Source organism: Haemaphysalis longicornis, unplaced genomic scaffold (assembly GCF_048455015.1).
Source record: "Haemaphysalis longicornis isolate Haplotype H1 unplaced genomic scaffold, Haemaphysalis longicornis Haplotype H1 scaffold_2, whole genome shotgun sequence".
Classification (NCBI taxonomy): Eukaryota; Metazoa; Arthropoda; class Arachnida; order Ixodida; family Ixodidae; genus Haemaphysalis; species Haemaphysalis longicornis.
This window is the reverse complement of record NW_027526295.1, coordinates 147,299,167-147,311,954: the sequence shown is the minus strand read 5'-3', so window position 1 is coordinate 147,311,954 and position 12,788 is coordinate 147,299,167. Positions and strand designations below refer to the sequence as shown.

Here is a 12,788-nt window from a genome sequence, read left to right as displayed (position 1 = left end):
CTGTAGTCCACCCAAAACGCACAGCAGGAAAGCCAACCTTTTCCGACGATGATGAAGATCGTGGGTAAGTGAAGAAAAATTACAACGCTTCCCGCGGTCGGAATCGAACCTGGGTCGCTGGCGTTGCGAAGCCGACGTCTATCCGACTGCGCCATTCCGGTAACGTCGAAGTACTTGGGATTTCGAAGGAGGAGCACGGCGTGCAAAATAAAGCACAAAATGCACCGCTTTGTCTGACGCCGACGATGGTTAAGCGCTATGGAATGCCCGTACGTTTGATAGAGTGGCAATAAGGAGAGAAAAGGTTGACGGAAAGAAGAGGGGACCGGGGACGGCAGGTGAAGTGCGTCAGGTCAACATACATCTAAATCGCATAGCTAGCACTGGCCTAGCGCAGACCCCACGGCATCAAATGCAATTATCACCGGTAAATATTTATTTTTCTCTTCAAATTTATGCGTACTTGTGCAAAATAAAAGTCTGTTCAGAGGTTCCCCTTCCCTTGCAGTCTTCTTAGAACTTTGTGGTGACACCGGCTAGGACGACAAACTCGCGTTCTGTCGAAGGGCATTTAACACTTCGCCAGCAGGATCATCCTAATACGATGTGCCCGCGAAAGCACGAAGGTGATATTATCCACTAAATAGTCAAACTACGTAATATTATACTGAAAAATGTTCCCAAACCACACCGAAAACACATGCGGCGTCACTGCGATGGTTCGCGAGGCGCAAGGAAGCGGCGCCCGATGGGTTCACGTCTTCCACGTTTCAAAACTAAATAAGCTTAGACATCGACTACACGGTAAAACAAAAAAAGTTTATGGGTTGAATAAAGCAAGTAAAACGGCTGCAGCTCCATGTCAATAAAAGTTGCCTATGCATCACTAGCATCTGGATCCCCTATTGATGCAGATGATATCAATCTCAACACTTGTGGATACGATAATTGGCGAAATAAAAAAAAACACACTGAAAATAAACAAAATGTCCTTTTCTTTGTATAGATGCAAAACAATACGTCTAGCTATCAATCAAGATGTTATCGATCCTAACATTTCCTGATATGATAATATAAGTGAAGATACTTCTAGAACACGTTCTGGACGTCATTCGGTTGCGGCCATGGACTTGCTTAACACGAGCGGGAGGTGTATCCGTACCGTTTTGTTCTCCAAATGATTTATTTTTATTTCGCAAATTACCATGTTCACAAGCGCTGAGAACAGCATCGGGATCCATAGCCAGAAGGCTGTTGTCGAATCCATACACAAAAATGTACTTTTTTTTTGTTTGTTTGAGTCAAGAACTAAGCGAAAGGCCGGGATTCAATTCAAGGGGGGTGCAATCAGAACGCCAAGAAATACAAGGCTGCAACTACGTGATCCCCACGCGCTGATGACACTGCCCTGGCTCTCCCTTGTGCCACTTATAATGAAGCTGTCATTTATCTGCAAAATGGTGTGCGCTGTTCACATCCCACAAACAGGCTTCAGTATTTGTTCCGTCATGGGTAAAAAAAATGTAAATTGAGGAATTATGCGCCATTCTCTGTACATCGCTTTCTGCCAAGTGAATTATATGCGTTGAATATGTGTTTCACGTGTGACATTGATGCCTTACCTGACGGTTGTATTCCTACTCACAATTAAGAACAGATCCTTCAGTCATTTTTAGAACAATCTGTATTTGCCGGGAAATCCTCGCTGTTCTGTCACCGGATTTTTATTTTTTGTGTGGGTGTGTACCGTCATATGTCGAGATGATAAAATTGACAATGTTTTTTGTTAATCTTGTATTTATCACACTAATATTCTGATGTTCATTTCGATTTTTTGCCTGTATGTCTGATGTTTTTTTTTTTTTTTTGTGTGCTAGAGCATCTGCTTCGGCTACGACCACTGCTGAAGCTGCCCAGCTACGCACGCAAGCCTGCAAACTTATGCGAGCTAGATAATTTGCTGTATTTAAACTATAAATTATTATTATTATTATTATTATAGGAGAATTTTCGATGCACATCGTGCAAAAAACGTGCGCACTCCAAATGTATTCAGCTGCCCGACATGGAGCTGCAAGCTGTGAAGACTGGTGAGAGGCCCTTCCAGTGTAATCTGTGCCTGTGTTCGGCGTCGGAGGTGGTGAGTAGGCCTAGTGACGATTCCGTACACGAGAGCCTGCCGGCCACGCAGCCACCCGATCCTCAGAACAGCGCTCTTCGACCAGGCGACCTTGGAGGGGACGCGACCGACATCCGCGAAATGCTGCTCCACGCTCTCGAGGGCCTTTCATTCCTGACGGACGAGGTGGCAAAGCTACGAGAGGCCAACGACCGCCTGAGCAGGGAGAACGCGCGTGCTTTCGCCCAGCAGTCAGGCATAATTGCTTCTCTGCGGGCGGAGGTTCGCAGCCTTCGAGGGGAGCGGCTCCCGCGGTTACCGCGGGCCGGTCCCTTGCCTCCCGAGCGGCCTGCCCCCCCTTCGACACCTGAGCTCAACGTGACGATGGCGACCCCTTCCACGCAGCGAGTGGACCTTTCATCCTTTGCCACTGTTGCGGCGAAGATAAACGCAGCGTCCACGCTTTCAGCGAACGAGCAGCTGACCCCAGCCCCTTCCGAGGCTTGCCTTTTGTTAAATGATGCATCCGGCAAGCCACCTTCCAACGACTCGGCCCAGTCAAACAAACGCAGAGGGAGTGCAGTGTGTGTGGGTGCTTCAGATGCGTGTAGCATCTCCGTCGTTCGTCCATCTAAGCGTCCGAGACACATCTTCGTGTCTAAACTGTCACCGTCCACCACATCAGCCCAACTGACGGAGCATCTTTCGACGGTACATGTCATACCTCTGGCTTGTCAGCGGCTGAAGACCAAGTACAGTTCATATTCTTCCTTCTGCGTTACGGTCGATGAGGACTCCTTCGAGCGTTTGAGCGATCCTTTGTTCTGGCCGAAGGGCTGCCTTTTCAAACCTTTCCGCGGAAAGCTGCATGCCGAAATGTTCTGTTCCACTGATGTCCCACACGATGAAAAAAACTAACAATAGGGTGGACATTTACTATCAAAATGCGCGCGGCCTTCGCACTAAAGCGTCCGAATTTTTTGCTAATGTACTTTCGTCAAATTTTCCAATTGTTGTAATTTCTGAATCCTGGCTCTGTAGCGACATTAGCTCAAATGATTATTTCCCTCCAAATTACCAAGTTTTCCGCAAAGATAGGAATTTTACTGGGGCTAAACAAAAGGGAGGGGGCGTATTAGTAGCGGTCGATTGTGGTCTTCAGTGTAAGAGGCGACAAGACCTTGAGGGCGACAATGAGTGTGTCTGGCAGGACATCCGACTGACTGGGGGCGAGAGGCTCTTAATAGGGGCGTTTTATATTCCCCCCGATGTTCCTATTTCTTCGTTCAATGAGCTACTTACTTCTGTAGAAGAAGTTTGCGCTTCACACCAAAATCACCAGTTTATCATTCTGGGGGATTTCAATGCACCTGGTGTACAATGGGACAGTCTAACTAACCAGCATTACAATTATTACGTACAGCAAAAATCTCGCATTGTTTTAGACTTCCTAGATTTCACATCCATGACACAACTGAATAACATCAAAAACTGCTCCGAAAATATCTTAGACCTCTGCTTCTCAAACATTCAGAACGCGCGAGTATCAATGGTGGATATCTCTCTTGTCAAACCCGACAAGCTTCATCCTCCATTTTCAGTTTCGGCTCCCGTTTCGATTCGGCATTGTGGTACCTCACTAAAGTATAATGAACTCTCTCCCTTCTGTTATGCACGTGGGGATTACATTGGCTTGTATAGCTTTTTTTCTTCGTTTGATTGGTCGGAAATTCAAGAACTCCCTGATTGCAATGCACAGGTCGAACGGCTCACCGAAATTGTCAAAAGCGGTATGGACCAATTTATTCCCAAGTATAAACCAAACCACTCCAAGCACCCACATTGGTTTTCGAAAGAACTTCGTACGACTCTTAAATTAAAAGACCGCTGCCACAGAAAGTATAAGAAAACCGGGAGTGACGAATGGAAACAGAACTTCTGCTCTTACCGTAAATTATGTAAAAACCTTTATGAGCGGGACCAGCGCTCCTATCTCGATTCTGTAGAGAGTAGTGCGAATTCTCAGCCTGAAACATTTTGGAGATACATCCGGTCCCGTAAGAACAACTCACATGATCTTATCAATCTTGTAGATTCCTCTGGGGAAGAAGTTCATAATGTCGCCAACCACTTTGCTCAGCACTTCAGTGCCACATGCGGCCAGCGTGACGTCTCTGAAATGAACATATTGTTAAATCGCGTGCAGGGCTCTAGCTTAGTGCTTTTGGACGAGCAGTTGATTTTGGAGAGCCTAAAGCGCATGAAACCGTCATTGTCGTGCGGAGCTGACGGAATACCTCCAGCTATTCTCAAAACATACGGCAGCATTTTTGTACCTGTTTTGACGGTGATATTTAACCAGTGTCTAAAAACAAACGTGTTTCCTCTCGCGTGGAAAATTTCTCGAGTGCGTCCTATTTTCAAGTCAGGCTCCAAATCGGATGCAACAAACTACAGAGCAATTTCTCTCCTTTGTGCTTGTTCCAAGCTGTTTGAGACAGCGCTGTACAAATTACTGTCAAGTTCTGTACAGAATCTTCTTGTAAGTAAACAGCACGGCTTTATATCAGGAAGGTCGACAACGACTAATCTCTCCTGCTTCATGGAGCAGGCCTCGGCAGCCATTTCTGAGAGGGGCCAGCTCGACGTTGTCTACTGTGATCTGAGCAAAGCATTTGACGTTGTTTGCCACACGCTGTTACTTAAAAAGCTTTTACAGGTAGGAATTGATACACCACTCGTGGCATTGTTGGGTAGTTATCTAGATAACCGGTTCAGTTTCGTTAGCGTTAACGGGCAGACGTCTGCTCTGTACAGATCAACAAGCGGTGTGCCTCAAGGCTCCGTGTTGGGGCCTCTCTTGTTCTCCATTTTTGTTAATGATGTGTCAGCCGCAATTAAGATGTCTTCTTTTCTTCTTTACGCTGACGACATTAAAATATTCAGACGGATTGAGTCCATTAATGACTGCATTGCCCTGGAGCAAGATATATCCTCATTTTCCAAGTGGTGCTCAGACAATAGATTAAATCTTAACTCTACAAAAACAAAGGTCATGTCTTATAGCAGGAAAACGAACCGCACTTTATTTTGCTACAGTATTAACGGCGGTTACTTGTCTAGAGTTGAAGAGATCAGAGACCTCGGCGTGCTTTTCGACAGTGCCTTAACTTTCTCACCTCATGTCACTCAACTTACTAGGCGGGCGCTACGCTCTCTTGGGGCTGTTTGCAGGTTTTCTCGAGAATTCCGGTTTCCTTCTTCATTCCTAAAACTATTCAGAACGCTTTGTATTCCGCAACTAGAATATGCTTCTGTCGTTTGGAATGGAACCTGTAGTTCCAACTGTCAACGTATAGAGCGTGTACAAACCAAATTTTCATCAATATTTAGGAATCGTTTTCCTTCGGAGCCTATCCCTATAACGGTTTCTCTAAGTTCCCGGCGGACCCACTCAGACCTTCTTTTCATGTACAAATTGCTTCATGGTATTATTTTATGCCCGGAACTACTTGAATCAATCAGTTTTCGCGTTCCACAAAAAGCTACAAGGCTCGCCCACCCTTTTAAAGCAGCTGGAGCTCTCAGCACACGTTCTCCTCTTCAAAGGATGCAGCATCTGCATAATGTTCACTCCGAGAAGCTCGATATCTTTCAGCGTCCTCTTCGGGAGTTTTTGGCCGGGTTGTCAGCTCTGACACACTAGGTTCATCTTGGCAGTGCTCTTTTTCTTCACTTATCGTCCTGACGTGTGCATTGGCTTCACCGAGCTTGTTCTTGTTCCTGTTATTCGTGTATTGTGCTGATACTGCGACTGTAATTATCGTAGAATTTTTCTTTTTCTGCCACTTTTATCATTAAAAGTTGCCATATTCACTTCATGCGTCCATTTGAAACTGAAAATGTACGCTTCCCGAATCTTGTAAAAACTTTCTTCTTTTCACTCACCCTTCCGTATAGTTACGCTTATTGTAAGATGTCTTCTTGCAATTGACCAGACATTACAGTTTCTATTGATTGTGTAATGTTGCCTAAAATTACAATATGGTATTTTTATTCTTCTTTGAAGTTGTAGCTTCTTCATATTTTTTGCTCGCTCACTGTTCTTTTGCCAGCTGTTGATGCATTTCATTACTGTCTTATACCTTTTCTGTGCGCCAGCATGACTTGATTGTGTAAAGTCGGTTGGATTGCACTATTTTATTACTAATCTTCTTTGCCGTTTTTTGTAAGTCTTTCTGTCTTTTTTTCTCTTTTTTTTTTTTTTTTTTGCTCACTGAGTGTTTATTAGCAAATTGTTGATGTACTACAGTGCTGCATTTTCCCCTCTGAGTGCTCCAGCACGAAGGCCTCCGCTGTTCCTGGGCACTATAATAAACATTGATTGATTGATTGATTGATTGATTGATTATTATTATTATTATTATTGTTGTTGTTGTTGTTGTTGTTGTTGTTGCTTTTGTTGTTGTTGTTGTTGTTACAGGCAAAGATGCAAAATAAACCAAGGTATAAAACCCCAAATGAAACTATACAACAATTCAAGAAACTACATGAATTGAGAATGCGGTTAACGAAAAAAAAAACTGATTTAATTACTCGAACCACAAGGGCTGGACATTATGCAAGTTTCCTTATTGACTGTTAGTTTTTGCGCCAGTCATATTATTGAGAACGGTGAAAATGAGAAGACCACTGCGAAAAAAAAAAAATAGCAAGTTGGCACATCGGTGAGAAATTAGCTTGTACCGCAATACGCTACTTAAAAGCTACGCTGTCGTTGCAGGAATTGCCGAGATAAGTAAACAAAAAAAAAATAACAGAAATGCGAAATCAGGAAAGCACATTTTTGCTGCTTTGGATTCTTTTATTTTCCAGTGAAAATTTCCTTTCACAAGAAAAGGTCTCCTCGACACACAAGAAATCCGCCTACTTTTTTTTGTTTGCTTCTCTTTTGCATTGTCGGCTCCACGTATGACGTGCCGCATCGCATGAATTCCGAAGGCGACTGGGATTCCAAGCTGGAACACCAGGTGCGTCGAGCTTCTTCCCAAACGAACCCCCACCCCCCCCCTCCCCCCCTCCCCTTCCCCCTGAAAGATGCCGGGCGCCTGACACGAGGCCGCTGGTGCCCAATTTTAAATCGGTGGATAATTCGAAGCCGCCGCCTAAATAAAGCAAGTCGGGGACGCCTCAATCCACAAGACAACGGCTTCTTTTTGAGAATGACAAGCTCGCGGTGCTTGCAGCGGAGTAATGACAATTACCGAAGACGCTCTTTTCACTCAAAATGCGGAAGGCGAACCGGAGTTGACCAAGGTTGCGGCCGGCAGCGCCATCCGACGGCGGATTTGCGCGAGTTCGGCTGTGAAGCTTGCCCTTGCCGCCTCACAGTGGCGCCGCTGCTCCTCGGCGCGGCTCAAAGCACCGTGGGTTCAAAGAGAGCCGCGGCGCCGTGGTCTGCCCTCGAAATATCTTTAGGTCGGTGCACGAAGTCACGCACGCAAACCAAATGACGGGTCGCTGTGTTGTTTTGTAATGGCCGAGCCTGGTATTGGCAGGCAAAAATGTAATCGAGCGACTTCTCAGTTCGCTAAGCAGGTAGTCACACTCACAGCTTCGCAGGTAAGCACGCGCAACTGCTTTCACACGCGACAAGTGCACCTAAACACATCGAGAAGGAGGACGCAGGATTGGTTTCGGCCAATGGTTCTCAAAAGTGGAGCCGCGAGGGCATTTCGGCGGTCCGCGACGCCTGCCCCGAAATTCCCCTTCTCCGCGTTGTTTACTTTCCGCGAAACATTGCCAACAACGCCAAAGTGTGACTTCGTCGCATGATATGTAGTTTAACGTCACCGCGTAACACGTGTTCTAACACCGACTTTTTGCCCAACAAGTCAGTTGTCCGAAAAAGAAAGCCACGCAACTGAAAGAGTATAGGCATTTGGTCGGATTTTAGCTGCGAAAGCCAATTGTTTAACGTTGTGGCACAGATCAATACAGTTCTTACTGGTGTCGTCCACCATTTTTACAGGTCTAAGAGGGGCCCCCGCGCCCTCATAGTTGAGAATCACTGGTTTAGGCCATCCTGGTATCATCAGTATGACTCCAAGATCCTGGTCACGTTCGACATTTTGTTTCTCTTTTTTTTTGCGTTTATGGTCCATCATGAAAATCAATTCTCAATTATTTTGTTTTCATGGCGGACCTCGATTTTTTTTTTTTCTATGCCACACCAAAATGCAAAAAAAAAAAACACAAGATACTGGACCTGAACATGATCTTGGAGTCGCATTGAAGATACCTGGATGGCCTATAACCCAGTCCTGAGCCCTCCACTACGATGTACCCAGCGGCACTTGCCACGTGTGAGCAGGAATTTCCGTGCGTGAGGGTCATTCAAAGCTTCTCAGCTGCGTCGCGTGTGTGCGTCTAATTTGTCCGGTTTTCGCGCGCGGTTCCTATCATGCATAACTGGGGCATCGCCTGAGTAGGCAGACAGATTTCTGCAGATTTCTCAAGTTCTTTTAACGGTGGCCGGACGTAGCCACAGGCGCTGTAAGCGACACGTCATGGAAGCAAAAAAAGTTTCTTTAACAAACATCCACGCTGAGAAGCAACGCTAGAAAGTTTAGGGCCACCAGTTATTTCTAACGATCCTAGGACCTTGCGTAGAAACATTGCGGGGCAATAAAGTAGGGTTGTGCCTCCATTGCATAAGTTTTTAAAAAAGCTTTGAAAAATATCGCGTAGCCTCAGCCCACGCGGCTCAAATTTATTGATGTTAGCAGTTATTTTCCCCTTTATCCATACGAGACTGCTTTTCCGCTTTGTCTTAGTGTCCCCAGAGAGATTTATGTCACACGTCGCATCATTCCTTGCGTCTTGCGGCGAAGGGCATTTAAAACAGCGCTCCTGGAAGGCGCGTATACATATACCAGCATTGACTTCGTGCTGAGAGAATGGGTTCCGCGTTTTGTTCTCCCAAAAACCTCGCTGTTACTCCTAAATTGGTCCCGGGAGCAACTTTTCACCGAACCCCTTCTGTTGCGACCCGTTCTTGCAGAACGGAGAGAGAGAAAAACTTAGACGAGCAAGTTGCGCGCGAGTGTCATCCTGAGGGGTATGCTGTGACCAGACGCCTTGCACTAATCCTCGGGTTAAGGTTTGTGCACAACTCGAGGACAGCAGAAACTCACGTTAGTTCGGAACTCTTTCTTTCGGGAGTGTACGTAGCCAAAGTTGTACGTAACTTTAGAGGATTATTTGCACTCTAAATATAGCAATGGGTTCCGACTGTTCCCCGCCTTCCCTTTTACAAACACGAGCTGGAGCATGCTAAATGGTCAAAATGGGAAAGATAAACCAATGAAAACTTATTCAAAATTGCCAATCGGAGCACCGATGTCTCTGCACTGCTGTTCCGATCCGTTCCGAGATCACATTCCCAGGAACAAGAAAAATATGAAGGGGGGAGGGCGCAAAGGAAAAAGAAAAACTAAATAGAAGTAATACTTCTATTTAGGGGGTGAGTAGTTCAACGCAAGACGAAGGGCAGGAAAGCTGCAGACGGACAAAACGTTAGCGCTCAGTTCATGTGCGTCCTTCCTGCCCTTCGCTACTCAGCCCCTTAAATATGTTCGACCGACTAGCCCAACATCGAAACTTACTGTGGTTGTAGTAGCTTGCGCGTGCTTGTTTTCCTTCTAGGGGCGAAGCCCCTTAAAGGCTGGGGCTGTTGGCGTCTCCTTTCGTCGTCGTAATCGCTGTCTCATGTAGTCACGGCACTAAAACACCGGAGAACTCGTTTCCGCCTCGCCCTAGAACTTCACGCGTAGTAAAAACATCCGGACTCTCGTTTACGCCTCGCGCTAGAGAGCTTCATGCTTCAAAGACAAGAGACTTTTACAGCAAAGCTGTATACCTCTACCCCCCAACTGTTTCATCTCCGTTAGCAAAAACGGCAAGGCGCCAAGAATACGCTTATACAGCATGCTTCGCGCCTCCCCAGGTTTCGCGTTAGTGGGGATGGCCCGAGATTTTGAAGTATTATTTCCCTTCCTAGTTTACTTTTTTTTTTCCTGGCCAAAATGCGAAGGCACAACTAAAACTTCCTGTTCAAAGCTCCAAGAGATAATTGTATTACACCTTTCATTATTGCCGTAGGACTTAGTTTTTCTGGTCACTTTTTGACAACCCCTTCTTTTTTACGCTTGACAAATTGCATCAGTAATGCAACCTAGGCTCAATGCAGCAGTTATGCATTTTAGCGCGTAGCGCTTTCACTTGCTCCAGACACGAGCCCGAATGTTCAGAAGGAGCTAATGAGCTCGTCAGGCTACTTTAAGCAGCTTTTCCTCCCCATTCCTTCCCTTTTGTCTGATGGGAAAATGAAGAAATTTCCTTTTTTTTTTTTTTTTCAAATTTCTGTTTCCTGTGCTCACCAATTCTGGTTTTGAGGTTGTCTCCCACTCACTTTTCTTTGCCCGTTTCGGTTTGTTTTACTTCAATTTCAGGACGCTCTCCAAAGATGATTTTCCTTCGAGGCAATACCAAGGCTTTTCCTAAGCGCATTAATAGGTAGCAGTACTGACTGATTAAATCTTGTGTGTGTTTTCGTAAGCGAGCAACTTTGATAGCAGTCGCGATCTAGTCATCGCTTAATGTGTTCCCAAAAGCAAGTCGGCACGAATCAGGTGGGATACGTCTTGAGGAGAATGGTAGAACTTTAAGTCGATTTGCAATCTCCAAGCGCACGGGTTCCTCAACATATTCAAGAGACCCCAAGCGGATATGGGCTGCTATTAGGAGCTAGGGCGCCTCGATGCCCAGCGCCGGAGGGGCTTTAACCCTATTCGGAGCGAAGCGACACCAGCGCCCGTTGCGCGAACCAGTTGGCAAAGGTCGCCTTCCAGCGAACCCGCCAGACGGCGCCAGGGTGTCCACATTCGAGAATGGGTGCGTGGCCAATTGGGCGAGAAAATTTTCGCGAAAAAGCGCCGCGAGCCAATTCTGACACGGGAGATGGGAGAGAAGACAACGCACGACTAATTGATTTGCATGATATGCACGCCAGGGCCGGCTTTATTGACGAGGGGGTAATTACTCCAAACCTTTCAAGCGGTGTGGCCCGCGGGCCCGTCGTCCGCGGCGCAAAATAACGGCAAATGTGCGCCCGACGACGACGTCACTGTTGAATTTGTCGGCGCACCCCCGAGATATAAGAAGGGGACGCTACTGGAGCGTTGTGATAACGAACTTGGATACGGTAACCTCGTCGCCGTAGTCTCCTGCCAAAACAAGAACACTGGTCGCTTGTCTTTGAAATTTGTTTCTGATGTTTTATGCGAACAGTATTTTAGCCATTTGAAAGAGTCATGAGCGCGCTTAATGCAAGCATTCCCTTTTTATGCGAAGTACGACTGTAAAGTGTGGAAAACAATCAAATTGGTACGGTTGTGGAAACTGATTAACAAAAACAAAGACTGCCAATCCGAAAAGCGCGTATTCCGAAGGTACCGGGTTCGGTCCCCATGCTAGCGGGGCGCGTGTTTTTCTCCACTTTGTTTTTACTTCTAAAACTACGATTACCTTCATATTAAAAACTACTTCCCCTATGCATTCCTCAGAGTGCTTACGTGTCTTTGTGTGTATCGTCATCACCATCATCATGCATGCATGTATGTATGTACGATTTATGTATGCATACATCCATGCATGCGTGATGTATGATACATGTATGTGTATTATGTATGTATTTATGCATAGATGTATGTATGTATGTATGTATGTATGTATGTATGTATGTATGTATGTACGTATGTATGTATGTGTGTATGTATGTATGTATGTATGTGTGTATGTATGTATGTATGTATGTATGTATGTATGTATGTATGTATGTATGTATGTATGTATGTATGTATGTATGTATGTATGTATGTATGTATGTATGTATGCATGCCACGAGCTGGGCAGTGGAGCAGCAGAAAGCAGACAGCGCCTAGGAAGGCGTGAGTAGAAGACGGACTGGAATTCCAACCACGTGAGGAGATCGAACGCCGATTCTGCGTACTGCAGCTGTTATTTTGATCGTCCGCTCACCTTCCTGGGCGATTCGACGGCGCTTGATGAGTAGTGGTCGACGCTTGTGCCCAAGCCGTCCACGTCCTTGAGCCGAGACGACGTCCGCGGGAGGTCCACTTCCTCCGGGTACCGGTACTTCTGCGGGAGGAGAACGAAGAAGAGAGAGCTCAGTCACTACGTGCACTCAAGTACGAGCTCTTCAGCTAGCTTACGGCTACAATAAGCTGGGTTTGGGGACACGCAGAAGCGGGAAAAGAAAAAACATGTGGTTGATCCTAATTTCGTAGGAATCAGTAAAACACGAAAGTGAAATGTGCCCTTTAACAGGAGCATTTGAATGCGTACTGTGCATCGATATGAACTTGCACATCGCTATTTATATTTTGTCGGTATGGCACCGTTAGAGGCATCAACATTAGACACTGGATTACACGCACCGGAGCATAGCGTAAATCCGATTGAAACCCCAGGCGCTCGCAAACCGTGCGAACGAAACCGAACAGGTTGTCAGCAAATCGTTTGGTTAAGTCACGGTCCGCTACAGCGAAAGGAGCATGATTTGCGGGTCGGCAGCAGTATTGTGGGT

The 12,788-nt window shown here is 46.0% G+C and overlaps 1 protein-coding gene across 2 annotated transcripts in view; it reads right to left on the bottom strand.

The window, feature by feature from the left end:
* The window catches only part of LOC144169292 (disks large 1 tumor suppressor protein-like), a 247,364-nt gene that overhangs the window by 106,588 nt on the left and 127,988 nt on the right, over window positions 1-12,788 (bottom strand). For both annotated transcript variants that reach the window (XM_077698373.1, XM_077698372.1), the window contains exon 4: window positions 12,221-12,340. In XM_077698373.1, coding sequence (XP_077554499.1) covers window positions 12,221-12,340 — 120 coding nt within the window. The remainder of the gene's footprint in view (window positions 1-12,220; window positions 12,341-12,788) is intronic.